Genomic DNA, 27,798 nt, shown 5'->3' on the forward strand with positions numbered 1-27,798 from the left:
CTGGCAGGGGCTCTGAGGTGTCCCTGGAGCCTTCTCCTCTGCAGGTGAGCACCCCCAGCTCTGCCAGCCTGGCTCCAGCCCTGGGGGCATCTCTGTGGTTTCCCCTGGACTCTCTCCAGCAGCTCCAGCCAGGTTTTCCTGGTGCTGCACCCCCAGGGTTGGTGACAGCAAAAGCTGCAACCCGGGTCCTAGCAGGCGGGGAGGAAAGAAAAGATGCATTCCATTCTCTGCTCCCTGCATTCCCTTGCCGGGGTTATCCCAACCCTTGGAATACGGATGCTGCCCTGCCTGCCAAGGCCCTTCGGCAGAGCACGGGGACAAAGAGCCCAGCCCCGGGGCAGGATGTGAATAACGATGAATTTCAGACAAGTTCTTGATCTTATCGTTTAAACCTTCCGGCTTGAATTAGGTGAGAATCCACATGGAAACCGAAGAGACCTGGTGAGCTTTGAATCCCGGTTTGCATCCCAAGTGCCTGGGGCTCGCTGCAGGGCCCGCAGCTGCCGAGGGCTCTGAGCGAGGCCAAATCCAATAGAGCCTTTCTGAGCTGGGAACACTCATTTATCACAAATGGGGATGTGGTGACGTGCTGGAGCACCGGCTCGCAGTGACCTTTGCTGTGTGATGGAGTGGGGTCCCTGGCTGTCATCGCCTCAGGGGATGGAAACAAGCTGGAAATGGGATGGAAATGGGGTAGGAATGAGATGGAAGTGGGATGGAAACAGATACTCCCGTTCTGCAAGCGCTGCCCAAAACCCCAAGAGCTGCCCAGGGGCAACCCTGGGGATGGCTCAGCCGCAGGGAGCCGCGTCCCTCCCGACGCTGCTGCCTGGCCACTCGCATGCCGATGGATTTCTCTCCCACAGCCTTTCCTGGGAAGTTTGCTGCATAACTGGGAGTCGGGATGTGTTGGTGAGTGCTTCTGTTCTGCGCATTGCTTCTGGATGGGGAGCAAAGCACCTTGATTAGCAGCTGCTGCAATATACACACGGATGAATTCCCCCATCGATAATGGATAGATAAAGTGAAAGCTGCCTTCAGGAGGTGTTGCTGCTGGTAACAGTCCTCGGGGGAAGGGGTTTAGCCCCGGGGGTTATCTGGCTGGGTGTTTATCCCTCAGTGACCCTGGCTTTTCTCCCAGGGAACCGGGACAGGACCAGAGGAAACGGCCGCCAGCTGCAGCAGAGGAGGTTTAGGTTGGATATTGGGAAAATTTCTTCATTGAAAGAGGGAACAGGCACTGGAGCAGGCTGTTGGGAACAGTGGTGGAGTCACCAGCCATGGAAGGGTTCCAAAACCTTGTAGATGTGTTTTGGGGGCATGGGTTAATGGTGGACCTGGCAGTGCTGCCTCATTGGACTCGATGATCTCCGAGGGCTTTTCCAAACTAAAAAATGCCATGATTTTCCCATGCAGGGCTCTGGAGGATGCTCTCCTCTCCCTGAGCACCCCTGCAGCTCTCAGGCTGCCCAAGAAGCACCAACAGCTTCAATGCCTGGGACCATTCTGGGACAGTTTTCCCAGCTCTGATGGTGGACATCACCTTTAATAAATAAATAAATCAACTTACTGGACATGTGTCCTCGGTGACAGCTGTGTCCCAAGCCCACCCTGGCAGGACAGCAGCTGTTGGGAGTGGGGTGCTGTCCCAGCCCCTCTTCCCGTGGCTCCAGCTGGCTCTGAGCACCCCATGGATCAGGATCTGGCCCTGGCAGAGCCTGGATTGCTGCAGTCTCTATGGAGACCCACCTGAAGTGCATCCATATGGAGAGGAACAGCTCGTTCCTCATGTCCCCATTCAAGGGACATGGGAGACAATCCCATCCAGATGGACCTCACCAGGACAATAACACCTAGAGTTCTGGGGAATGGCATCCAGTGCTGTAGCCCAGGGATCTCCCCCAAATCCAGTGTCCCTGTGGGATGAGCCCACCCCAGCTCCTGCTGCCACTGGGTGGGTTCAGGGGACACCTGTGGGGTGCAGGTGTGCAGTGTCAGTGTGGGAAGGGGGACCTGGCTGGAATCATCCCCCGTGGGTGCCCCAGGGCTGTGTCATCATGGAATGGTTCGGGTTGAAGGGACCTCAAAGCCCATCCAGTGCCACCCAGCCATGGCAGGGACACCTCCCACTGGGGACCACCCTGAGGTGGCAAAGCACTGCCACCCCCTGAGGAGCAGTGGGAGCCATTCCCTGTGTCCTGTCCCTCCAGGCTCTTGTCCAGAGTTCATAACCTGGCAATGAGCAAACACCCTGCTGTTGGCTCGTGCTGGGGGAGGCACCTGCGGGCTCATTGTCCCCCCAGACAGCAAATCCTTTCCCGGGGCTGCTCCCCCACTGCGTTATTTGTCACCTGCAATAACCAGACACCGCTCGCATCACTGGAGCCACAGCTGTGACTCCTCATCCTCTGACTCCTGTGTCTGCTCCACTGCAGCAGCTCTGAGGCAAACATCTTGTTTTTGCAACACAAACGTGTTTTCTGGTGCATGCAGGCAGGCTGGGGGATGAACCCCCCTGCTGCAGGGCAGGGCTGGCACCAGCATTGCAGCGGGAGGGAGGCACAGCTGCCCTGGGAGGGCTTGGAGCCCAGAGGGGCTGCACTGCTGCTGATTTGGGGACCTCAGGGGCATCTCCCGGCTCCACTGATGGCAAAACCACCTTCCCCAGCACAGACCCTCCCGTCCCACTGCCAGCACCTGCGCTGGGGAGGCAGCATGACCGGGGCCACCAGGCTTGTCCCATGGCTTGTCCCTGCCCTTGGAGTTCCCCTGGCTGGATGATGGGACCCATGGATGTCACAGGCTGTGTCCTGTGCTGGATCCACCACTGTCCCCAAGAGAGGGTGGCCCCCACAGCCCACCCTGCCTGCACAGGGGCTGTCACCATGCCAGCACCCAGCCCAGGGGACAGCCAGAGGGACCCGGAGCCGGTGAAGGGCTTTCCCTGGGGCTGTGTGGTGGAGGGTCAGGGGCTCTGGGGGAGGCTGAAGGGGGCTGGATCCTTGATCCAGTCCCTGTGACCCACAGTTTGAGGGCTTGGACCCCCGTCCCTGTCCCTGTGTGATTCCTCCAAGGACTCCCAAAGGGGCTGGACCTGGACCTGGTCCCCCATCCCGTGTGACTCAGTCAGAGACCCCCGGCGGGGCTGGGCTGGACCCCCATCCCTGTGTGATCCCGGGGACTCCGTGGGTCCCTGCTGGAGCTCCGCGGGCGTGGGGGCAGCGGCGCCGGGACCCCCGAGTCCCACCGGAGCCCCGGGAGGCGGTGCCGACCCCGAACTCCCCCCGAGGCCCCCCCAAAAGCCCCCTCCCGTCGGGGCACGGCGCTGGCAGGAGGCGGCTCCGCCGCAGACGCCGCTCGGTCACCGCCGCGTTCACCTCGCGGAGCCGGGGCTGCCCGCGGCACCGGGAACACCGGGAATACCGGGAACACGGGAACCACGGGAACACGGGAACACCGGGCACTGCCAGGAACACCGGCACTGCCGAGGCTGCCGGGCACACCGGGAACAGCGGGACTCCGGGATTGCCGGTCCCGCGGAGCCGGGTAAGCGGGCGGAGGAAGCGGCGGAGCCCCGGGACCACCGCAGGCACCGAGCGGGACCGGCTGGGGACCCTCGTGGGGGACAAACCGGGAGGTCCGCGCTGGAGGAGGGGGCCGGGCTGGGATCGTGCAGCCCGGAGCGATGGGGAGCCCCGGGAGGAGCGGGGAGCCGCGGGGGTGGCGGAGCTGCTCCTCCCCCGAGCCCCCGGCAGGCTGGGAGGGGTTTCGGCCAGCAGGACCGGGCGGGACGTGATGGGGCACAGCTGGAATGGGGGTCCCAGCCCGGCTGGGGGCCCAGGGCACCCCAGAGAGGTCTGGGTCCCCCAGGGGTGCCAGGCGCTGGGGTGGCACTGGGGCTGTCACCGCTGTCACAGCCCCGGTCACTGGCGTTGCTCCCCTCGGGGCTGGCAGCGGTGGGTGGAAGCTGAGCAGGCTCATCCGAGACGTGAGATCCATTTACACCCCGGCTGCTCTGCCTGGCGCTGCCCGAGGTTTTGGCTCCATCAGGGACCTGACCCGCGGCTGCGGCAGCCCAGGACATGCCCAGGACCTTCTCCTGTGCTGGCTTGGCACAGCTCTGCCTGCAGCGGGTGCGGGTGGCTGGCAGAGCCGAGCCGTCCCCGTCCCTCCACCTCTCCCCAGGATCGGGGTCCCCGGCCCAGTTTGAGACGCCCCAAGGCACTGGGAGCGCTGGTCAGGCTGGGAGCGGCCGTGAGGGACATGCCTGGAGCTGGATCCCTGCGGAGCCTTGTGCAGCTTGCCTGGCTGTGCCTGCTCTCCTCCGTGCCGGTGAGGGCCGGGCTGGGGCCGGGGGCAGCGGGGTTGGCACTGCCGGGCTCTGACCCCTGCGGGGCGGCTCCTGCCCGGCTCCTGCCCGGCCCCGGGTGTGGCAGCGCTTCATGGGGGCAGTCACGGCGCTGGAGGCGCTGACCCAGCCCCGGGCTTGCAGCACGGCGGGGCCAAGGTGCTGGAGAAAACCTTCGAGGAGTGGCTGCGGTACCGTGACGAGTGCCTGAGGAGGATGGCGAGCGAGCCCTACCCGGCAGGTACCCGGCCGTGCCCGGCTCGGGGGCACGCAGCCAGGGCTGGGGTTTATCCCTCTCCAGCGTCCTCTGCTCCCGTCACCCACGGAGGGTGAGCCGAGGGATGACAAGGACCTGCACATGTCAGATGGGACAGCCAGGGCTGGGTGTCCTGGGGGCTGAGGCTGCTGTGTGGCACATGGGCCCATTTCAGGGGGGCATCAGCCCCTCAGAGGTGCTGGGATAGCAGGGCTCTGTGTGTCTGTGCCACCAATCTGAGCGTTGGCTTTCCCTGTCCCTGTCCCTGCCCCTGGAAGGGCTGTTCTGTAACAGGACGTTTGACATGTACGCCTGCTGGCCCGACGGGAGCCCCGGCACCGCCGTCAACGTCTCCTGCCCCTTCTACCTGCCCTGGTTTGAGAAAGGTGAGGATGCCCTCCTGCCAGCCCCGAGCTGGAAGGGCTGAGCCCTTCTGGGGGTGGAGAGGCTCTCAGGGTTCCCTTCCCTTCGCCTGACAGGGGCAGAGGGACCCATGAGCAGACCTGGGGTGAGGGGATGCCTGGGCGGCTCAGTGCAGAGCCAGCTGTGCCCATGGCTGCCCCGGAGCAGGGCACTGAGCCGGGTCAGATCCCTCATCCCGGGAGAGGGGCTTGGGGGAGCCTGGGGGACTGTGCCAGTGCTTGGTGTCCGCAGTGAAACACGGGCTGGTGAGCCGCAGGTGTGGCACCGACGGCCAGTGGGTGACAGTGAACGGCAGCCAGCCCTGGAGGGACTACTCCCAGTGCGAGGATGAGCTGGAGGTCACTGCTGAGGAGGTGGGAGCTGGCTGGGAGCGCAGGGACGGCCAGGGCAGCCTGGCCGGGGTGGGCACGCACCCACCCGGGCTCCCCGCGCTGTGCTCACCTGCAGGAAGGCGCCCGCCGGCTCATGGTGAGCTTCAAGGTGCTCTACACCGTGGGGTACTCGCTGTCGCTGCTCACCCTCATCTCCGCCCTGCTCGTCCTCACCGCCTGCCGGTAGGACACGGCCCTGCCCCTGCTCCCTCCCGCCCCGCTGGGCCGGCCCTGCCTGACCCTGCTCCTGCAGGAACCTGCGCTGCACCAGGAATTACATCCACGCCAACCTGTTCGCCTCCTTCGGGCTGCGGGCCACCTCGGTGATGGTGAAGGACGCGCTGCTGGAGCGGCGCTGGGGCGTGCAGCTGGTGCAGGTGGCTGACTGGGAGGCTCTGCTGAGCCACGAGGCAAGTGCTGGGCTGGTGACAGCGTGGGGACCCTCAGCCAGGGCAGGGTGTGGGGGGTCAGTGCCCATGCAGCCCCAGAAACCCACTGGGTGAGCTCTGGGGGTGCCGGTGTTGCCCATGCACCTGATGGATGAGGTCTGGGGGTACCTGTGCATGGTCCTGGGGTGCCCAATCATTGGTGTACACACTTTTGGGGTGCCTGTGCTGCCCATCACCCAGCGGGTGAACTCTTGGGATACCTGTGCACCTGCTGGGTGAGCTCTGAGGGATGAGCCCTTGATGCCACCCATGCCCCTGATGGGTGAGGTCTGTGGGTGCCTGTGCAGCCTCTGGGTGCGCTCTCAGGGCACCTGTGGCCCCACGGGGGAGCGCTCAGCATTCTTGGGGTGCCTGTGCAGCACCACACCCCCTCTGGATGAGCTCCTGGGTGCCTGGTGCCTGTGCTGAGCCGTGGGGTGCCCCGTGGCACCCTGCCCCACGCGGCTCTCCCTGGCAGGCAGCGCTGGGGTGCCGCGCGGCGCAGGTGCTGATGCAGTACTGCATCCTGGCCAACCACTACTGGTTCCTGGTGGAAGCTGTCTACCTCTACAAGCTGCTCATCGGGGCCGTGTTCTCCGAGAAGAATTACTACAGGCTCTACCTCTACCTGGGCTGGGGTAGGGGCCACCCGGGCGCGCGGCGGGGACGGGGACAGTGCCCGGTGTCGGGAGCACCGCGGTCCCACCCATCCCAGGAGGGTGCGGGGTGGGGGCTCTGCCACCCCGGGTGCCCCCCAGCACAGGGGTGGTTTCTCGGCTCAGGAGGGCGCTTGGTTTTACAGGGTTTGCTGTGTGACTTGCAGGGACCCCCGTGGTGTTCGTGGTGCCCTGGATGGCCGCCAAGTACCTGAAGGAGAACGCGGAGTGAGTGGGGATGGATGGATGGAGGGATGATGGATGATGGATGGATGGATGGATGGATGGATGGATGGATGGATGGATGGATGGAGGGGGGGTCCTGCTGGGATGCTCAGAGGCTGCTGAGGGTCCCTGATCCACCTGCTGGGGCTGGGGAGCTCTTGGAGCATGCTGCCCCAGCCCAGGGTGATGGTGCTGTCTCTGCCTCCCGGCAGGTGCTGGGCGCTGAACGAGAACATGGCTTACTGGTGGATCATCCGCATCCCCATCCTGCTCGCCTCCCTGGTAGGGAACAGCTGCCAGCCCCGGGTCTGTTTGGACAGCAGCAGCTCAGCCCCTGGCTCCTGGCCCTGGGAAGCTTCCAGCAGAGGCCAGGAGGGAGAGTTGGCCTGCAAGGACCAGCCAAATGCACAGGGGGTTCAGCAGTTTGCTGACCCCTGGTTCTGGGACATCATGAAGGAAGCTGGGGTGCTGAACCCCAGAGAAAGGAGCTGGGGGTGGCTCCTGCTGCTCTGTAGCTGGGATTTTGGGATGGCAGGAGGGGAGGAAGGGCAGCAGCAGCTTTGGCAGCACAGGGGGTGCCATCTCCTGCTGGGTGAGTGTCACAGCCAGGGTGGGGGTGCTGGGCTCTGTGTGCTCCTTGCCCTCTCCCCCTCCCAGATCAACCTGCTCATCTTCATGCGGATTCTCAAGGTGATCCTGGCCAAGCTCCGGGCCAACCAGAAGGGCTACGCTGACTACAAGCTGAGGTGGGCCAGGAGCAGGGGGGGACAGTCTGGGCTAATGGGATAACACCACCTCCACACCCCTGACCTCTTCCCCAGCCTCTCCTCCACCTTGCACAGCCTTAAACGACCACCCTGGGATTAACTGGGAGTTTTACTGTCCCCTTACTGTCCCGCAGGCTGGCCAAAGCCACCCTGACCCTCATTCCCCTCTTTGGGATCCACGAGGTCGTTTTCATCTTCGCCACGGACGAGCAAACCACGGGCGTCCTGCGTTACGTCAAGGTGTTCTTCACCCTCTTCCTCAACTCCTTCCAGGTGAGGTGGGAGTGAAACAAATCCTTGCTCTGGGCACACCATGAGCAGAGATCAGGGGCTCCCTCTCTGAGCTTGCTCTCCTGTGCTGCTTCCATGGGAAGGGTGGCACCACCTCTGCCACCCTCTGCCCATGAGAGCGTGCTGCTGCCCCTGTGCTCTCTGGGCAGCGGTGCCATGGGGACCCCAGCCCTAAAAGCACTCAGGGGTGGCCCGGGGGAGCCTAAGCCCATCCCAGCCCCAGGAGAGGGACAGAGGGGTTCACTCCTGGCTCTCCCTGCAGGGCTTTCTGGTGGCTGTGCTGTACTGCTTTGCCAACAAGGAGGTAATGTTCCTGTTCCTGTCCCTGCCATGGCACCTCCTGCCCAGCTTCCCCACCCCACCCTGTGCCTGCAGGGAGGGCACAGCCACAGATAAGCCCCTGATCCCTCCCCTCCACGGCAGGTGAAGTCAGAGATGAAGAAGAAGTGGCAGCTCTGGAAGCTTGACCACCCGGTGCTCTGCTGTGCCCAGTGAGGCGGTGACCAGCCAGGGCAGAGGGGCTGCTGGCCACAATGGCCACAGGGCTGGCTGGAGGGCAGCAGGCTGCAGGAAGCTGTGCTGGGCAGTTCCCACCTGGGATGGCCAGGCTGGGATCAGTGCCACATTGGAGCTGCTGGAAGGGACATCCCTGCTGTGACCCGAGTGGGAGGTGGCACCCCTGGCTCTCGCCTGGCATCGCTGCGTGGGCAGCCCTGCTGCTTGTCCCCTGTCTGAGCACCTGCAGAGCCTGGCAGCCTCCCCCAGGACACCTCCCTCACAGGGAACCCCTGGCACAGCCACACCCCCCGGGCACCGCTGGGATGGCAGCACGGGGCAGCCTGCTGCTCAGCAGTGGCAATGGGAGATGCTGCCCACACCCTGCCCCACACCACAGCCAGGGCTTCCCTGTCCCCGTGTCCCAGCCCAGGAACACCTCACCAGACATCCTCAGCCACCCCGTAAAGCCCTGCACAGCGGGGCTGCTCCTGCCTCCCCCCCATCACTGACAGAACAGCAGCTCCCATCCCTCCTCACTGCTCTCCAGCTGCACAACCCCTGGTGCCCCCTGCCATGGGCAGAGCCAAGGATGGAGCCCCAAAACCACTTGGGAGTGAAGGATTTGAGAGCAGCAACTCACTGGGGCAGAGCCCAACCTGCCCCATGCCAGGTGCAGCATCCAGCCCAGCCTCCCCTGCTTTCTATGGGGAAAGTTACATTTCCAGCCTGGCAGGAGCTCAGGAATCATTTTGCTGGCCAAAGGCTAAAATCCTAGGAGTCTGCTTTCCAGTGGGGTGCCAAAGCATCATCCCCCCCATGCCAAGCAGCCTGAGGATCCCGGGAAGCCCAGGAGCAAGGGAAGCAGCTGAGGTGGTGTGGTTTGAGCAGGGCTGCTCGTGTCCTGGTCCTGTGCTGCCCTGGAGGAGCCCAGAGCAGCTGGAGACACCCCCAGCCCCAGCTCTGGCCCGCGGGAGCAGCACGGACACTGCCAGAGCTCCTTCCCACCACATTCCTTCCTTGGCAACGCACGAGTCCCCTCCAGGCTCCAGGAGATGCCCACGGACACGGGAGGTTCTCCAGGCCCTGCCCTTCCCCGGCGGGCTGGGGGAGCCTCTCCCCGTGCCTCAGGGAGGAGCTGCCTCGAGCACACAAAGCAAAGAGGCAGCAGCAGCCTGGAGTCTCACAGGAACGGTCCTGGATCGATGGAACCCCCCACGAGACCAATTTACACATTAACTCTCTTTTCAGATGTAAATAAATATTTATTTTTCAACAAGCAGAGCCTGCTGCTTCTGTCTGCTGCAGGGGAGGGAAAGGGCTCAATCTCAGAATGGACTGGTGGGGGGAAAGAACCTCAAAGCCCATTCCATCCTATGCTGCCATGGCAGGGACACCTTCCACCGGCCCAGGCTGCTCTGGGCACCCTGTGCCAGGGCCTGCCCACCCTCCCAGGGAACAATTCCTAATTCCCAATATCCCATCCAGCCCTGCCCTCTGGCAGTGGGAGCCATTCCCTGTGTCCTGTCCCTCCATGCCTTGTCCCCAGTCCCTCTGCAGCTCTCCTGGAGCCCCTTTAGGCCCTTGCAGGAGCTCAGAGGTGTCCCTGGAGCCTTCTCCTCTCCAGGTGAACAGAGGAGCTCTCTGAGCCTGGCTCCAGCCCTTGCCTTGGAGTTTCTCAGTGGCTTCCTCTGGGCTCCCTCCAGCAGCTGCCCCTGGATTCCCACATCACCCAGGCAGGCAGAGCTGGGCTCTCAGGGATCAGGCAGTGCCACTCCCCTGAGCCTGCAGCCTCCTGGCAGAGAAGGCTGGAAAACCCTGTGTGCATTCCTGATTGCCCTGCAGCAATAAATCAGGGAACTTATTCAGGATGCCCCAGCTCCCTCCACAGATACCCACACACCACACACAGGCTTCTCAGCTTTTATTCATTTATCCAAATCAGCAAATGCTGTTTTTCCTCAGACAGCTCACCTTAGGGTAGCACCAGGCTCCTGCTGCCTGCACAGCCACCCTGGCTGCAAGGAATGCTGCTTCACATCCTGCCTTTAAGGAACTGCCTCCTCAGGGAAACGCTGTTGTTGAGGATCCCCGCCCTGCTGGGCCCTTTCACACCCTTGTTGAAGCCTTTACACCTGCAGCACCTGTTTGGGGCCTTTTTGCTTCACACACACACTGCCACCTCTCCCTCCTTTTCCCAGGCATTCTAATCTATTGGATAAATAATGTTAATCCCCAAATCCCCTTGATTCCAGCCTCAGACTTAGCAAAGCAAGCCTCAAATCCCCGTAGTTACCTTCCAGCCACTGCTCTGCACAACCCTCCTTTCTGAGGGCAGTGCTGAGCCAGGGCTTTTCCCTTAGGAGTTTTTGGGGGTTTTTTGCCTTAAATTTAAGGGAAACAGCACTAACACCCCCATATTACTGCAGCCAGAGGCACCATCAAGGCTAGGGAGAGACCCTGGAACTCCCCAGTGACAGGGAGTGAGAGACAAAGCCCTGAACACTCCTCCTAGCACAGCCTCAGCCCTCTCAGGAGTTTCCAGGGCTGCTGCATGAGGAGAATTCCCTCCACCTCATCCACACTCTTCAGGATGAAGCTCCTGCAGTAGGCTCACCCCGCAGCTGGCACTGGGTGCCCACGTGCTCCATGGCATTTGCTCAAGATGACAAAACAGTGCCCTGTGCTGAGGTGGGAGGTAAGCACAGGCAGGAAGCAGCACCCAGAGGGGGAACACTGCCAGGCACACGGGGTCACAGCTGAGAGGGCCAGAGCTGCCTGGTTTGGGACAAGGGCTGGCTCCAGGAAGCACAGACACTACAGGCAGACCAGTTGTCACCCCTGCCTAAAGGGACTCAGGCAGCTCACCAGAAGGGGTGACCAGCTGAAAAGATGGAGCTGGATGGGTTTTTGTATTTGGGATCTGTGCCCAAAGTCCAAATACCAGAAGGAACACACAGTTCCATCCTCTTCCCAAAGGGACTCATCCTGATTCACCAAGGTCATCACTCTTAGACTTCAGATTTTGAATGTTGGGCTTTTCCCCCTTACAGGACTCAGGAAAAAATGGGAACACAGAGTCACTGGAAACTACTCTACACAAGGTCCCTAGCACCCTCACCCCCTCCCAGGGACAGGCCTGTCCACGGCAAAGCCCACCCACAAATGCCCTGAACTATTTCCCAGCACTAAAGCTTGCACATCAAAGGCAGGCAGTGGTGAGAAAGGTGCCAGGAAGGCCTGGCAGCACAGCTCTGTCTGGGCTGTGGTTCCTTTGCCCACCCCCCATGGGGCACAGAGCTATCCCTGTTCCTGCTCTGCTGCCTTGGCACTCCCCTGCTTGTCAGAGGCATGGGAAGCTCAGTAGTCCCAGCTCTTCCTTCTCTCTCCTGTTTTTCCAGGGGATCCCTGCCTTGCTGGGATCTTGGCACAACCAGGCCAATGACCTCTGCCATAGAGCACTGACCACAAAGCCAACATCTTGGGGCTGGAGTAACAGTGATGTCCTGGTTCTGGCCAGGACAGGGGTCATTTCTGCAGGACCAGGACCTCTCCTGTACATTTTTGTTGTTACTGTTCCTTATCTCATTGCTGTTTCCAGTAAAATGCTTTTATTTCTACCAGTGATCTTCACTTTTGTGCCTCCAGTTCTCCTCTCCATCCCATCCCAGGGGAGAGGAGGTGAGGAGGGGCAGTGGGTGAGTTGGGAGTGTTTCAGTGAATGCCATTCCTAAACCACCAACGTGATCACACCCAGCCCATGAGGGCAGCAGGAACCCAAAGTGAACCAGAGTGGGCTGGTTGGAGGAACAGGCTTTGAAGCCCAGATCTGGGGTGGCAGTAGAGCAGACATTCCAACTAGGAACAGGGCTGCAGTTTGAATTCCACTGCAGCTCAAAGAGCCAAACATCACAAACTCCACTCCCTCCACAACAAACTGCCTTTTTTATGGCCTCAGATCCATTCTCTGGGCCAATCCCTCTGGCACAGGAGGAGCCAGGGACACGTTTCAGAGGCCCTGGGGAGCTTGGGATACAGAAAAGAATAATGAATTGATTGCTGTGTGCAACTGTCACCTTTCTACCACCACCCAGACCTGAACAACAAGGGCTGCAGGAAGCTTAAGGCAGACAAAACTTCTAGGCTTGGAGCTTCTCCTCCAAACCTAAACCTTTCAAACAAAGGTCCTGGGAGCCTTGAGTCAGGCCCCAAGAGCAGCTGGTTGTTGTCCTCTGCTGTCCCTCATCCTCCCAGATGTGTTCTCTGGTGGCATGGCCTCCTCGGTGCCCTGCCAGCTGTGGTGGCCCTTGGCAGAGCTGTGGTGCTGCCAGCACGGCCCCGTGCTCCCTCTCCCAGGCACACTCAGCTTCCGGGTGGAACAGTCACCCGACGTCAGTATTCCTGCAGCCACCAGGAGAAAGGGACAGTCACCCTCTGCTGGGACCAAGGGACAAGGGGCTACACATTTCCCAAAGGGAGAACCAACAGAGGGCACACAAGGATGAGTCAGAGCCCAGCCCTGGTGTGTGGGCTCTGAGCAAGCTTTGGGCACATGGCAGTGAGGGATGGTGTCCCCTCAGTGCCACAGCCTGGGACTGGCAGTGAGGGATGGTGTCCCCTCAGTGCCACAGCCTGGGACTGGCAGTGAGGGATGGTGTCCCCTCAGTGCCCTGCCTGGACTGGGCAGGGCAGCTGTTCCCACTCACCCTCCTGGCTCGGTTATGGCTTTGGCCAGCTCTGCCCGCTCTGCCCCAGGGCTTGGAGCCTTTGGAGGTTTTGAGTCACAGTCTGCAGAGCTTTTCCTGAGGACAAACCAAAGAAAAAGCAGCATTAGGAAGGGGTCAGGAAGCAGCAAAGAACAGGCTGCACTCAGCCACTGCTGTGCTGCCTTCCTGCTCTGAGAACAGGGGTGTCTCTACTGTCTGTAAGTTGCTGGGACAGTTTCCTGTCACCAGGAGAACAGGACGCAGGATTAGGGAACCACTTCCCTGGCAGCTCTCTCCACGGAGCAGGAGATGCAGGGACCACCCCCACCTCTCAGCATGGACCTGTCACCAGGGGATGATGCAGAGCCCAAGATCTGCAGCAAGGACAGCACCAACCCCAGAGCCTGGAGACTTCCCTGAACGAGCAGGGATTGTGGGGTCTCTCCTAACAACCACTCCAAACCACCCAAGCCCACCCAGCCATGCCTCTCCCAGCACTACAGTCCCTCCACATGCCCAGAGTCCTTCCCAGCTTACCCATCTCTCCCACACACTCCTCCAGCACAGCTGACAGCTCAGGCAAGCTCAGGGACTTCAGGGAAGGTGGCCACCCTTCCAGCACTGCAAGGACAGGGACACAGTTAATCCATCTGCAGCTCTCTGGGACAGAGCACACAAGGGGCTGGTGTTGCTGGGAAGCATCCCCAGCCAAAGGGATTCCAGTTAGGGCTTCTGAATCACATAGGAAGGGAGCTGGAGCTGCCTGTGCCAAACTGAGGGGTTTTCTGGCAATTCCACCACTTAAGAATTTATGGTTTTAGACTCGCTGGGTTGTTTATTAAGAAAATCTCAAAGAGATTAAATGTAGTGGACAGAAATCAGCAGGATCTCTGCTTGTCTCACTTCTAAGACACAGGCAGCAAAGAACGGGTCAGCAGGAGCATATCACAGGCAGCAAGATAAGAGAGTCTCAGAATTATGGAATGATTTAGGTTGGAAGGGACCTTAAAGCCCATCCCATTCCACCTCCTGCCATGGATAGGGACATCTTTCAGTAGACCAGGTTGCCCTAAGTTCCCTTCAACCTGGCCTTGAGCACTTCCAGGGATCATTTACCAGCTCCTGGGGATAAGGAGCTGCTGGGTCAGGCCTGCCCAGCCACAGAGGTTTGTCCCACGGATCCAACAGCAAAATCCCCAAAGTGGGTTAGGGAACCAACCACCCTTTCTGGTTCAGACCCTGCTGCAGTGCTCAGGGTGGAAACAAACCTGAAGTGCAGCCACAGATCCCTGAAGCAGGGCTGTCACAGGGGCCTGTGCTACAGCTCTGCATTTTTAGCCACAAATGCCTGCCAGACTGCAAAACTTGCTGAGAAACTCTGCAAGTTCCAGTCCAAATGCCCTGAGAGCTTGAAATGCTTCTCCTGAGCAAGAACTCGTCTCACTCTCAGAGTCTGGCTGCCCATCCATTCCCATCTGTCTGACTTTCAGCAAGGAAAGACAAGCAGGGCGCTGCCCTGGGCTCACCTGGGCGCTCCCCGGGCCGCTCGCTCTCCCCGGTGCCGCGCTGCTCCCGCGTGCCTGGCGCGCCATCGCCCGCCCGCTCCGGGGCCAGCCGCGCCGACAGCTCTGCCTGGCAGCTCCTGCCAAACCAACACAGCCATCAGCAGGGCCAGGGACGCGCTGCAGTGACACGTCACACCCCTACAGCCTGCAGTACCTGCGTGGGGTGCCCGGGCAGCGCCCCTAAGGCCCTGGGGTACAACCTGCTCCTTGCTGCTTCCCGGGAGGAGGAAGTGGTGCCTCAGCCCAAGCCTGGGGTGCTGGCACTGCTCAGCTCCCAGCCACTGCCAGCTCTGCCCCGTGCACAGAGGAGCTGTGGGGGGACAAGACAAGGAGGGGCTGGGGTGAGCAGCAGGAAGCCCAAGCCAGGGGCTGTGTTGGTCTGTGGGACAATCAGGCCCAATCCAAGGTTTCTAACGGGCAAAGGAAATGACCTCAGGAGAGGCATGAGGGGCACCCAGGCTCTCAGGCTGTCATCACCATCCCACCAATTCAAGCAGTGTATGTCCAGAGCATGGCAGGGCCCTTCCACGGCAGCCTCAGCTCCTCAGTCAGGGGGAAAGGCCAGGCTCTGCCCCTTGCAGTGGGAATATTGCTCTGCTGAGCTTCTGGATCCAAATTCAGCTCACTCTGGCTTGGCAGCAAGCAAACCCCACTCCCTTGGGCTGGGATCCATCAGCAGCAGGATTTATGCCACTTTCAGGGATATCCCCATTGTATCACTGGACAGAACAAGGCCCATGAGAGGAGTCCAACTGGGGCACAGAGAAAAGCATCACAAAGGCAGTAAAAGGAGTGTCAGGAAGTTATTTAGATTATTCTGCCAACCGTCACAGAGCGGCAAGAAAAATATTATTCACTTGCGAGTTACTGCACATCCTTTGACAGGGTATGGGTTAAAAACTCATTTTTGTATTCAAAAAGGTCCTGATCACCAACTCTTACCCTGGGTAGGCACAGCCTCAGCCTTTTGGTTGCTTCTAGTTGAAACAGAGGCACCCAGCACCCCCAAAAAGGCCACTTCCAGCTCATGCATCTGACCAAAGCTTCACATGTGCTCCCATGGCTGTGGCTTTTCACTAAGGAAAGTCAGGCAGGATCCAAATGTGTTCAGGTGCCAGGTGAGCCCTCCTGCCTTTCCCTGAGCATCACCTGCAAGGCTGCCACTATGACCCCAAATGCCATTTCCCAGCAGTCTCAGTGTCACTTCCTGGGAATGACTTACTTGATCTGATCCAGCAGGACTCCAGCATCTGTGGTGATGGCCTGAGCCTCTCTGAGCTGGCACTGGATGGCATTCCAGGTCTCATCCCGCTCCATCAAACAGCTCTCGGCCACTGCACGCAGCTTCTGCTCCTGGCACACCTGGCCCTTCATCACCTGCACCTCTTCACACCTCTGCAGCAGAGCACACTGGGGATCAGGCTGGGAGCACTGAACATCTCTGGAGTCCCTGCTATTTTAATGCCTCAGGCAGCCAGAATGTTCCTTTCCAGTGGGAAAGGAAGCTGAATGAAGCTTGTACACTGAGAAAAGGTTCTCTCCACACTAAGCCCAGCCCCACAGCTACAATTCCCCCCTCCTCTCTGTTTACAAAGTTACTTATGAGTCCAAATTTCCCAAAACAACACAAGTCTGTTCACTGATGGCTGCACAACTTCACCATAAAGACAACACAGCTGTGAAAGAGTAGGGATTTGATTCCTGCCCCTGGCTCCTATAGTTCCTATAGATGGATGGGAAACAGACACAAAGGAGCACCAAGGATAAGGAGTGGGTGAGTTGTACTTGTGCTGTTTGTACACCAAGTGTGTCCACTCTAAGTTAGGGCTTGAGGTGAAGGAAAAACCATCAGAGCCACAACAAAACCACAGCACTGATGGCTTCCTGCAGGGTGTAGGGCCCTGAGGAGCTGGCAGCAGCCTCACCTTGTGCAGCTGGATGGCCAATTCCTGCATCTCCGCCTCCAGCCGATCGGCGTAGGCCAACTCCAGCGCGTCGCTGGGCGGGCGGGCGCTGCTGTGCCAGCGCGCGATGGCCGACGTCATCTTCCTCTTGGGGCCAAACAGCCTGGGGGGATGCAACCAACACGGGTCAGGCCCAGCATCACCTGTCCCTGAGCACAACAGGACGCCATGAGCACCTCTGCAGTGTCCTGGTCTCTCCAAGGTACCTCCAGAAGCAGGAACGTGTTACAGCGGACGACATGGGGATGTCAGATTGTGTGGGGGCAGCCAGAAGAGAGCAGCACTCCCCAGCTAAACCTTCCTGACCAGGCTGGAGATGGTTTGTAGGGCAAAGCTGGCACAGACAGGACAGACACTCACGTGATGCCTATTTCCTTCAGGTCACTCTCTGTGAGGGTCAGGAAGATCCGGAGGTCCACGTCTTGCTCCTCAAACACCTGCAGGTACTTCAGGCACCCAATCTCCTCAAGGAACGTTGCCAGGTCCTGCAGCCCAGACAAAACAAACTTATTTACACCCTCTCAACAAAAGCATCACCATTCCTCCTAATCACAAATATTTGCTTCCTCATGCTGTTGGTAGCACCTTTCTGGGTTCCAGCAGCAACCACAACTTCCTGTGGTTCCCTGCCCTTCTCCAGTCACACACCAGGCCTGGCCTCTGCTGCAGCCATGCCCCCTCTAACAAGGGCAGAGCAGAATGACACAGAATCAGCTACTCCAGCCCACCCCACTGCCAGGTTTGACAGCCCACCCACAGGGCTGAAGGGCCTAGGAAACCCCTCCCAGCAACAGTAACATCTCAGCAAACAGCTCCTCTACAAAAAATTTCTGTTTCACAAGCATTTAAGTTTGGAATACAAGGTGTTTTGGTAACTTTGGAAAGCCTCCCACACCTGGCACAGTGACAGAGCCTGCAGGACAAGTCTGTGGTTACCTGGGGCCCTGTGTAGGCCGGGGGCTCAGGACAGACCAGGTGCTGGCAGCAGCCCCCAGCCTTCCCCTGGCACTGGCTCCACTGGCTGTCACTGTTGCTGCAGCGGCTCTTGCCCTTAAAGCTCTTGGCTTGTTTCCGACTCGGGGGGCTGTTGGTGTGGTCAGAGTCCTGGAACAGAAAAAACCACCCACAGAATGGAAAGGATGATTGTGCAGAGATGTCAGGATCAGGGGGCTAACAAGTACAGGCTCCTACAAGACTTAAAGGCCCTTTTGTACTGCAGCCCCAGAGCTGCCATGACCCATGTGAGCTGTGAGTAACCTTCAACCTCTTCCCTTCCTTAGTTTTCCTGTCCCTGGAAGAGCCTTTCCTCACCCAGCCTGGCCCTACAGGCTCCCATGGGAATAGAGTCTCCCAAGGGTAAAAGCACTGCCCAAGCTGAAGGCAAAGAAAAGAAAATCCACCTCATTGCTTTCCAAGGAGCCTTCGCTGCTGACTCCTGGGATTCTAATTAGGCATTCACTGCTGCTGCTGCTGCTGCTCCTGATGGTTCCCAAGCTGTTGCTAGACAAAGCACTATCCTCTGAAAAGGAACAGGAAAAAAATATTGAAGTACAACTTTGTTACATTCTGGATTTGTTACACAATTACCAGCAAAACCTCCAGGAGGTGTAAAGGAAGGGGAGATTCAGAGCAAGGCTTCATGTGCAGCACCCAGGATACAAGATGACCCTGAGGTAGAGATTTCACATCTGATCCCCAGCACTCTTCTTTCCCCAAGTCTGTTTGCCACCAGAGACACTTCTGGTAACAGCCATGCTCTGTCTTCTTCCCACCCTCCTTCAGACTTCGGTACTAACTGATTAAATTACCACACTGAGCTTTATCTTCTCTAGCTAAACCATCCCAGCCTTCCCTCAGGAGAGACATTCCAGTCTCAGCATCTTAGTGGGAAAGGAAGCCAAGGCCTGGACTCACACTCAGGTGTGCACTGCAAGCTGGACCTTCCTGAGCCAGTGACCTACCCCTGCTGCTGCTGCTGTCCACGTCCAGCTCATTGATTGGGGAGGTGACGTCCCTGTGCCGGATGACACCTGGCACACAGCTGCCATCGTTGCTGAAGGTGACGTAGCCCTGAGGGGGCACCTGCTCTGTGTGCAACAGGAAGGGAAACAGATTAGGATGTAAGTTAATCAGGGAGGCTGCTCCAGAAAATGTCACTACTTCTGGATCTGAAAATCACCAAAATGAGAGACTGTGCTCGCAACTGACAAGTTTCATTCTAAAAATCACAGAGAGCACCTGAGAAATACAAGTTTCTGCAGTTCCCTCACATGACCCCACAGCACAAGAACTTCATTTACATGCTCACATTGAAAGAAAGTCAGAGAAAACACCTTATAGCAGAGATGTAACTTAAACAGCAGCTTCCAGCACTCCTCTCCTTGTTATACCAAATTATGGAAGGGGAGATACAGCTGCTTAGGAGAGCAGCCCTGCACACCCTGCAGAGCCAACACCCCCTGCAGCTGTGCTAAAACACCAGGAGAATCCCACTGGCATTTAAGAAGCTGACAACATCATTCCAATACAGCCTGGAGGATAACAGACTTGTGTTTAAGAGAATGAACTGAGCTTTGAACACGCTTTCAAGTCCGTAATCTTGGTTATTCCAAGCAACCAGTCTGAGAAATACCTGTGACAGACAGCAAAGCAAATGTCCTAGCACTGCATCCAGGATGTCTAACTGGGATCATCTTTCTCTTGGTCTATTGCAAAGGTTTTGCAATTCCATTTTTAGAAGCATTTCAAGCATCAGGGAAGGCAAAACTCACAAGTTCACTCTTATGATCAATGATTTCTTGGTCGCTGTGAGCACCTCCCTGTCATCAGCTTCAGAAGGGGTCTCAAACTTTTGAGCCTGCCTAAAAAGGGAAACCGAACTGTTCTCAAGAGTCAGGGGAACAGCAGCTGAGAGCAGAAAAGTATCCCACTCATCAATATCCAGCCTTGACAAAAAAGTTCAGGGGGTTTTCTTTCTAACCCAGACCCTGGGTAGTGAACACCTTCATACAAAGCTATCTTTGTTCTGTACGAACCACACACGAATCCCAACAAATTAAAAATGGATAGCAGGAACAGCTACAGTGCATTTGAGGTCTCAGGGGACTGTCCCTCAGTCTCCCAACTCTCCTCACCATAGCAAGACTGCTTCCTTCCACCAAGGCCAATTGCTGTGATCTTGGCCAAGGCCTGGGGCCCCTCATGGATGCTGGGACCCTTGGTCCTACGAGCAGGTCTCTGTCTCTGGGGAGCAGAATATGACTCATCTGAAGAACTCAGCTCCTCATAGTTGCCTGTAGTTCAAACACAGGTTGTTAGCAGCACAGGAAGTCATTTGCCTGTTTTACTTGCTACAGGTCCTCTAAGTGCAGTGGAAAGAAAAAGACAAATGTTAAAGAGTGAAGGTAAAACAGCTAACCTAGGTCAGAAAGAGCCAGCAGACGAGTTGTTGGATTCATGCCTTTTTCATCCTCAGAAATGCTGGAATTTCCAGGATAGACCAGGTAGCACTACCCTATCTACACAGTATAACATACTCTCAAACTATCAAACACCTCACTTCAGGTTCCATCTTAAAATGAGCAAGGTCAAACATCTGTTACCTGGACCTCTGCAGAAGACCTTGGGCACTGGGGCTGCATGCAAATCTATCAGCCCCACAATCTTGGTGTGGCCATACTTCATGGCCAGGGTCCGTGCTGTGGCTCCAGTGTTATCTCTGACATCTGCCTTCACTCCCTGCAGAAAAAAATACCTGGTTAAGTGCAGAGGGCAGTGTAAAAAAAAATATATGTATATGAAAAAAAACCCCAAAATTGTCTTAGCTCCTACATCAGTAATACAGGCTCACCTTTGACAGACAGTTCAAGCTGCACTAATACCCTGAATGCCTTTCTAGTTATCTCCAGTCTCTCTAATTCCTGAACGTCAAATAGCCCAGGGCTCTTGTGCATTGCCACTGGGAACAGGTTTGTTTGATCTGAAGTGTTTTGCATTGCTGCCTCCTTCTGGCAGTAAGCTGGACCAGTCAAAGGGGACTTAAACCAAACTGTGTAAGAGCCCTGCATGCTCATGAGCTTTTGGATGCAGATGTCCAGTACCCTGAGCATGCAAGCCTGTAAACAGAAGGCAGTGTGTTTACAGGCTTCAGTTGTTTTCTAATTCAGTCATTATTCAGTTACATCTGGACAGTCAGACCTCATTCCTATTCCTGCAAGGCCAGTGTAAAATCATGGTACCAGCCTGCAGAAAGCAGATTCTCTGAAAACAGTCCTGAAAGTCTAGGACTTCAGAGGTGACTGTCATCAAGGAGCAAGCACAACACTGCCAGAAAAAGCATGGTGTCAAATTTGTGGTAGTTCCTCTGAGGGCTGGAACCAGACTTTCGGCTAAACAGAGAACTGTCAAGACACTTACATGATTGAGAAGGTACTGAACAATTATCTCATGGCCAGAAGCAGCTGCTTCCATCAGAGGTGTGTATCCATACACTGGCTCCCTGGGGAGAGAATACACACAGGTATAACCACAGCTGAAGTTCTGCCATTCCCTAACAGAGCACCCCTTAACCTTTGCTGATCACAGACTCTATGATGTACTGGCTGTCCTGTTGTAGAATTAATTCCCTGTAGAGATTCAGTGTTCCTAAACTGGCTGCACAGCGACAGATTACTCTTCCAGCTGCAGACCTGCCTTTAAGAGCCCAAATCACTTTTGCAGGAGCTAATAAAGGAAGAACCTCTTGTTGCCCTCAGGCAATTCCATGTACATAAATGTGTGGTAGTCCCCAGGGCATGGGAATGCAGGGCACACTTCAAAAACCAACCTGAACTCCGAGTATATAAAAAAAAATCAATAAAAAGACTTCTGAAGTGCACTTGAGTTCAGAAGGTGTCAGTGTTTAGCTGATAATTAAACAAGCAGTAAATCTAATTTCCCTTGATCTTAGTTTAATAAACAGTGGCAGCACAGGCAGACTTCAATTGAGTTTTCAGGTCACCTGTCCCTGTATTAGCTGTGCCACATTCTGAGGTACAGCGGGAAGACAAAAGCAGGTGTTTAGTGTTTGTTGGAGTGTGTTCATCTGCCACCTGTTGCTTTCATGCTGAATGACAAATGACAATGAAATTACAATGAAATTATTGCTGGCCAGGGGTCTTTGTACATGGAACTCTAATTGCAGTTCTGTTATTTCTGAGGCCTGCCTTTTACAGCTTTCCCAAAACCCTCTGATTTTAAGGACTCCCACATGCAATGACAGATTCCTCCTCACTTGCAGTTGGCATTTGCACCATTCTCCAGTAAGAACTTGACCATCTGCTGGTGCCCAGCGCTGGTGCAGTGGAACAAAGCAGTCCAGCCATGGATGTCCTTCATCTCCAGCTCTGCCCCTTGCTGCAAGAGAACAGACAATATTCCTTATTGCATCTGCTCAGGCTTTCAGCCACTGACCCTTTATGCTGGGACACCAGGAGTTTAATTTAAATTCCACCACAAAGCGGGCTTCAGAACAGAACACAAAGTGGCAGCTTGTGGATAATCCCACCCTGAGCATTTAAACCATGAGCTGTGGCTTTACCTGTGTTTATGGGATACACACCTGTAGAAGGAAGTAAGCAACACTCTCATTGCCACAGCTGGAGGCCAGCATGAGGGGAGTCTGGCCTTCTGGGGTGGGGATGTTCACGTTCACTCCCGCTTCCAGCAGCAGGTGCACGATGTTGTCGTGGCCGATGTAGGAAGCGTACATGAGTGGGGTCCAGCCCCCACAGTTCCTCTGGTTCAAATCCAGGTCTCCGCTAAGGAACAGAGGAAAGAAGTCACATGAACTACTGTGCTGGAGCTGTGGACCACAGCTGGCTTCTGCAGACTCTTGTTATCATCTAGCACTGAAGCCTGCATGGGAATTCCTACCAGCTCCAGCACAACCTCCCCCAGACTGCAGACTCACAGAATGCTTTGGGGTAGAAGGGACCTCAAAGACCACCTCATTCCACCCCCTGCTATGGGGAGGACACACCTCCTACTAAAACACTACGGAGATCATTTTTATCAGCAGATTTGCCCCTGGAAACTTTGTGCCAAGAACCCTTTGGGAGTCGCAGTGACGTGTCCCTGCTGCCCCGACCAGCGTGGCACCGGTGACAAGCACACCTGCAGCAGGTGGCAGCCAGCCTGCCCCGCCCAGCCCCGCTCACCGCTGGATGCACTCCTGCACCACTTGGTACTGCCCGACGGAGGAGGCCGTGTGCAGGTCCAGGGGCACGTCCAGCTCCTCCCGGCACAGCACGGGCCCCACGCCGTGCCACATGGAGAGGCTGCGGCTCAGCAGCTCCGACTCGCTGGCCTCGTCACTCAGCTCCGACATGCCGCCCTGAGGAGCCAAAGCAGAGCACAGCACTCAGCTGCTGATCCCTGTTTTCCATGCAATTGCAGCTCCAAGCTGCCACAGGCTTGGAAGGTGAGGCCAGCTCAGATGTGTGAGGTTTCAAATTCTTACCACAAATTTGATTGACTCCTCAGTCTGAAGCAATAACTGTTGCTGAGAAGATTTTGCTGGAAGTTTTCTCCTGCTGTCGAGAACTCTGGGATTCCAGTACACTGGAAAAATAAAAGGCAATAATGCTAAACCCCACATCTTTCAAATCTCCTTTTAACATGGCAGAAGCAGTGGCTTTATTTCCTCCCTGCCTAATCCAAACATGCCTAAGGCAGCTTTGAATAACCTCGGCAAGAGAAGACTAAACATCTATTTAAGACCTGAAGGTAGGCTTAGTGTTTTACAAAAGGATGTAATTCTTGCTCTGCATGTTTTATAACGCAGGGAGAGAATTAAGAATTAATGTCTCAGACATTCCTGGTCTTGTCCATCTGTCTTGCATTACCGGATGGTCCTGATTAAATCAGGACACGGTCATTAATAATGACAACTGCCCACTGCTCCCAAAACCACTCTGTCACCTGAAGAGGGTGCACCCTCCACTGCCAACAGGTTGTAAGCAGATTGTTTCTACCATTTATTGTTTCAGCCCTTCAGAAGTAGCCCCATCTCAGTGAATTCTGGAAAATGCTGAAACACTGGGAGCAGCAGCACACCTGCCCATTCATTATCCAAGCACACCCCCCTCCTGCAGACACAACTTAATTACACAGCTTCTCCAGCTCCAGGACTGCCTGAAAGGTTTATCCCAGTCCCAGCCTTAGGGAGCAACTGCAGACTAATCATTTGAACCTCTCTCAGGAGAGTGTTCTTGTTGGCACTTCATGAAGAGCTGCTCAGCACAGCTGCAGCTCCAGGACACAGAATCCCAGAGTGGTTTGGGTTGCAAGGGACCACTGGGTGTCATCTCACCCCACCTCCCTGCTCCAGCAGGGTTCTCTGAGCACATTACACAGGGCTGTGTCCATCTCCAGAGAAGGAGATCCACAGCCTCTCTGGGCAGCTTGTTCCAGGCAATCCCATGGGAATTGCTTCCCCCTCCCTGCAGTCTCACTGCCCACCATGCAGCACTCCTGAGGTTTGCCTGGTCCCTCTACATAAGCTAAGCCAACATAAAGTCCTTTTTCCTGGTAACTTCTCGCCAATTTAATTCCTTGGATTCATTCTGGGGTCAGTCAAATGTGGCACTGGTGAGGAATAAAAGAGAGCAAGAAGGTTTCTCAGCAGCAGCTGCTTCTCAGAATCCCTCAGCTGTAACATTTCAAGACCATACTCCTGTTTTATGAGCAACTGGGAGTCTTTGCCTTGCAAGCACCAGCCCCTTTTCTTATACAATAAGAAAACACCTTTCATTCCTACCTCTTCAATCCCCACCCGGACCCTTTCTCTCCCACCTTCCTTTTCTTCCCCTCCCTCATTCTCAGCTTGTTAAGACTACAAAAGCACCATCTATTGTATTCCATCAGCTGGTAGGAGCCTCAGACAAGATCACACAGAGACAAGGGAAGGGCCTGAACTCCTCACATCAAAACACAAGGAGAGCTAAGTGGACTGGAGTGGATCATAAGGGGGAAAGTAGGAGTTTCTCACTAGAACAGATTAAAGCTGCCCCAGGGAGGCCAAAAGGCAGTGAAAGGAGGTAGAATCCAGGGCAGTTTGTAGAAGAATATTTAGGTGCAAGTCTAGCTGGTTGTTCTCTACACTCCTTGTTAACTGGGTACATTAATTATAAAGCACTCAGGTGTTTGGTGTTTGTCAGAATCAGCCTCTCTCAGGTACAAGTTCCCACTGCAGCCTTGGTGAGGTGATCCACAGTCAGCAGGGCAATAAGGACAGGACAGAACACCCAGGACCTTCAGCCTCCTACACCTCCCCTGTGCTCTGCCTACATATTTGCTTTTTACTTTTTAAAGCTCTGAGATCCCCCTCACACTGAACTTCAGCAGGTTGTCAGCTCTGCAAGCTGCTCACAATCTCCAGGACAACAAGAGTGATCAGAACCCTCAGGACTGAAATGAAAAGACCTGAATGAAACAAAATCAGAGTTGTCTGGGGCAAAGAGGAGGAGCCTGGAGGGGACATGTGACACAAGCATCCAATACATAATAATCCATCACATCACCAGGATGGTTTGGGTTGGAAGGGCCCTCAAAGTCCATCCTGTCCCACCACCTGCCGTGGCAGGGACACCTTCCACTATCCCAGGTTCTCCAAGTCCCATCCAACCTGGCCTTGGATACTGCCAGGGACAGGGCAGCACAACAGGACCTAAGAAGCTCAAGTCACTGCACAGAACATTTTAGATAAAGCCCACAAAAATCCCTGTAAAAGTAAACATGAGAGTACCGAGGGACACTGGGTCACTAAGAGTAGTTTGACAAAGACCTCCTGAACAGTCACAGGCTGTTCCCCTGCTTTGGGACAGAGTGACAAGTTCACATTTGTTAGAGGCCTCCCTCAGCTCTGCTGTCCTGCTTTCAGCTGGGATAGAGCTCATTGCCTTCCCAGCAGCTGGCACAGGCTGATTGTGGATTTAGGATGAGAGGAATGCTGATAACACACTGATGCTTTGGTTGCTGCTATCCAGTGCTTACCCTAAATCAAGGACTTTGCAGCTTCCCATGCTCTGCTAGCAAGGAGGTGCCCAAGAGGCCAGGGGGGAGCTGACCCAAACTGGCCAGAGGGATGTTCCATCCCACTGAGTATGGAACTGATAGACTCCCAGTGTATGAACTGGGGAGCATGGCTGGGAGGTGCCAATCATGCCTTGGACATGAGATGGGAATCAGCAGCATGGGAATCAAAAGCAACCATGTTGCTTTTGAGTTTCTTTTGGGTTTATTTTCTCATGATAATAATTATTATCATTATATTTCACTTTGCTTCAATAATTAAATTGTTCTTACCTCAAGCCATGAGGTTTTTTACTTTCTTTTCTGATTCTCCTCCCCATCCCACAGGGATGGAGCAGGGAAGAGCAGCAGCCTGGTACTTGGTAACCAGCTGGGGTCAAGCTGTGACACTTGTGAGACTGCTGTTATTATTATTATTAGTAATAAATTTAATCCATCAGCACCCAACTATTCATCAGAGTTAGAGCTGTAGAGTGCTGGGGCACAGAGCAGGCAGCAAACCCCACACTGCCCTGGATTTGGAGTTTGCTATTTGAGCAAATCAGAAGGCAGCGAAAAAATAAACTTAGTATGAAAACTGATGCAAAAAGCACCTTAGAGCCACACTACAATAAACGGGAGGTGGTTTGAGAAGCAACCAGCCCCCACCACAGAAGAAATGCAACACTGCCTGTTAACACCCTCAGCAGGCACTGCTCAGCTCCAGGCTCTGCTCAAGTCACTCTCTCACATCCCCTCCCACAAGCACAGGTGACATCCACACGTGTCCTTCTGTCCCAAAATAGGGACACCCAGGGCACCACAAGTGTGGAGGCTGCTGGAGGCTCCAACTGAGCCAGCAAACTGACAAGAGAGAGTCACGGAATATCCTGAGTGGGAAGGGACCCCCAGGGATCATCCAGCCCTGCACAGACACCCCAACAATCCCACCCTGTGCCTGGCATTGTCCAAGCATCCATGGAGCTCTGGCAGCCTCGGGCTGTGCCCATTCCCTGGGGAGCCTGGGCAGTGCCCAGCACCCTCTGGGGGATGAACCTTTCCCAAAATCCAGCCTGACCCTGCCCTGACCCCAGCCATTCCCTGTCCCTGTCCCAGAGACTGGAGCTGCCCCTCGGGAGGAGCTGCAGCCCCCCCTGAGCTCTGCTCTCAGTCTCCTCCTCCAGCTGAACAATCCAAGTGCCCTCAGCTGCTCCTCAGACCCTTCCTGTGCCCTTGTCCCTCCTCTGGACACTCCAACAGCTTCAGATCCCTCTGATATTGTGGCTGCCCCCAGGATTCCAGGTGAGGCCCCACCAGGGCAGAGCAGAGCAGGAACACATTCCCCTTCTGCTCCTGACTTTGCTCTATTTCTACTAAACCAGCAGCAACTTATCGGAGACACTAAAAGAAGCCTCCTTACATCCCTTTTTAGGTGCAATTGTTCCCAGCTCAGCCACAACAGGAACCAGAACATCTCATTTTTGTATTATATCATTCCCTGACCGACTCAGCCAGCACAAATCACAGCTGCAGGAACCACACCAGGCTCCTGAGGTGGGTGAGAGAAAACATTCCTGGATCCACAACACTCGAGGTCAATCCTACCCACATCTGTTGAAAATACACAAAATACACCAAGCTCCTGGACTCAACCACCTTAAAGGTCCTTTCCTCAGCTTAAGTGAGGAAAGGACCTCACTTGAGCTGAGTGATTCTACCACAAGCCCGTCACTCTGAGGCACATTAAAGCACATCACACAGTCTCAGAAAAACGAGGTAAGAGGCACAAAAGCACTCGAGCAGCCACATTAGGGAGCACAGTGCCCGTGCCAGGGCCGTGCCCGCCAAGGCAGCCGGACCCGGCACCCGCGGGCTCGGCCCGGGCTCGCTCCGCTCACACAACAACGCACCTGAGGCGCACGCAGCGGCTGGAGCGGCCACAGCGGCCGCCACACGGCTGTTACCGAACATCTCCCAGCGACACGGCTCCGGGGCCGTTACCCCCACACCGCCCTCGCGGCCCTGCCAGCAGCGCAGCCTCAGCATCGCAGACCTCAGCGAGCGGGGAGGAACGGCCGCGGGCACAGCGAGAACGGGGAGTGCCCGGGGCCGGCCCCAGAGGTGAGTGCCGCCGCTGCGGCTCCTCGCCGCCGTCCTGTCCCGCCCCAGCCCCGCCGCTCCCTCACCTGCGCCCCGGTGAGCGCCGCCGCCGGAACTAGTCTGGGACACGCAGGGCATGCCGGGAGCGCCCC

General features: G+C 56.4%; 2 protein-coding genes across 7 annotated transcripts; one reads left to right on the forward strand and one right to left on the reverse strand.

Moving 5' to 3' along the window:
• The first annotated feature begins 3,449 nt into the window (after positions 1–3,449).
• LOC120512911 (glucagon receptor-like) lies at positions 3,450–9,462 on the forward strand. 3 transcript variants are annotated; one of them, XM_039731730.1, is made up of 14 exons: positions 3,450–3,546; positions 4,186–4,332; positions 4,493–4,589; positions 4,883–4,990; positions 5,259–5,380; positions 5,475–5,581; positions 5,652–5,808; positions 6,305–6,464; positions 6,650–6,710; positions 6,920–6,989; positions 7,365–7,453; positions 7,609–7,747; positions 8,028–8,069; positions 8,189–9,462. In XM_039731730.1, the coding sequence occupies exons 2-14, from the start codon at positions 4,264–4,266 to the stop codon at positions 8,258–8,260; spliced, it is 1,293 nt and encodes a 430-aa protein (XP_039587664.1). In that variant the 5' UTR covers positions 3,450–3,546; positions 4,186–4,263; the 3' UTR covers positions 8,261–9,462. The 3 variants fall into 3 exon arrangements, 2 of the variants coding, with proteins under 2 accessions (XP_039587664.1, XP_039587662.1); XM_039731728.1 differs by lacking the exon at positions 3,450–3,546 and having other exon boundaries at positions 3,584–4,332; XR_005630158.1 differs by lacking the exons at positions 3,450–3,546; positions 7,365–7,453; positions 7,609–7,747; positions 8,028–8,069; positions 8,189–9,462 and having other exon boundaries at positions 3,584–4,332; positions 6,629–6,710; positions 6,920–6,972.
• A 707-nt stretch (positions 9,463–10,169) lies between these two features.
• On the reverse strand, positions 10,170–27,779 carry ANKS3 (ankyrin repeat and sterile alpha motif domain containing 3). 4 transcript variants are annotated; one of them, XM_039731718.1, is made up of 18 exons: positions 27,733–27,779; positions 22,995–23,095; positions 22,693–22,868; positions 22,095–22,293; positions 21,768–21,889; positions 20,912–20,993; positions 20,098–20,233; positions 19,630–19,788; positions 18,457–18,582; positions 17,896–18,014; positions 17,432–17,599; positions 16,856–16,980; positions 16,457–16,598; positions 15,754–15,926; positions 14,493–14,608; positions 13,504–13,587; positions 12,967–13,062; positions 10,170–12,661 (listed from the first exon to the last, which is right to left on the reverse strand). In XM_039731718.1, exons 3-17 carry the CDS (start codon positions 22,860–22,862, stop codon positions 12,980–12,982), a joined length of 2,004 nt encoding a protein of 667 aa, XP_039587652.1. In that variant the 5' UTR covers positions 22,863–22,868; positions 22,995–23,095; positions 27,733–27,779; the 3' UTR covers positions 10,170–12,661; positions 12,967–12,979. The 4 variants fall into 4 exon arrangements, with proteins under 4 accessions (XP_039587652.1, XP_039587649.1, XP_039587651.1 ...); XM_039731715.1 differs by lacking the exon at positions 27,733–27,779 and adding an exon at positions 27,457–27,718; XM_039731717.1 differs by lacking the exons at positions 10,170–12,661; positions 27,733–27,779 and adding exons at positions 12,674–12,849; positions 27,457–27,718 and having other exon boundaries at positions 12,935–13,062.
• Positions 27,780–27,798: the final 19 nt, after the last annotated feature.

Source organism: Passer montanus, unplaced genomic scaffold (genome assembly GCF_014805655.1).
Source record: "Passer montanus isolate IOZ18808 unplaced genomic scaffold, ASM1480565v1 scaffold8, whole genome shotgun sequence".
In the NCBI taxonomy this organism is placed as follows: domain Eukaryota; kingdom Metazoa; phylum Chordata; class Aves; order Passeriformes; family Passeridae; genus Passer; species Passer montanus.

Coding starts and splice junctions, on each gene's coding strand:
- LOC120512911 (XM_039731728.1), top strand. CDS start 3,796: ATGGGGCACAGCTGGAATGGGGGTCCCAGCCCGGCTGGGGGCCCAGGG. Junction 6,990..7,364: donor CCATCCTGCTCGCCTCCCTG/GTAGGGAACAGC, acceptor TCCCCCTCCCAG/ATCAACCTGCTCATCTTCAT. Junction 7,454..7,608: donor TACGCTGACTACAAGCTGAG/GTGGGCCAGGAG, acceptor ACTGTCCCGCAG/GCTGGCCAAAGCCACCCTGA.
- ANKS3 (XM_039731715.1), bottom strand. CDS start 27,592: ATGCTGAGGCTGCGCTGCTGGCAGGGCCGCGAGGGCGGTGTGGGGGTA. Junction 22,294..22,692: donor GTGCAGGAGTGCATCCAGCG/GTGAGCGGGGCT, acceptor TCTGTTCCTTAG/CGGAGACCTGGATTTGAACC. Junction 17,600..17,895: donor GCTCCTTGGAAAGCAATGAG/GTGGATTTTCTT, acceptor TTTCTGTTCCAG/GACTCTGACCACACCAACAG.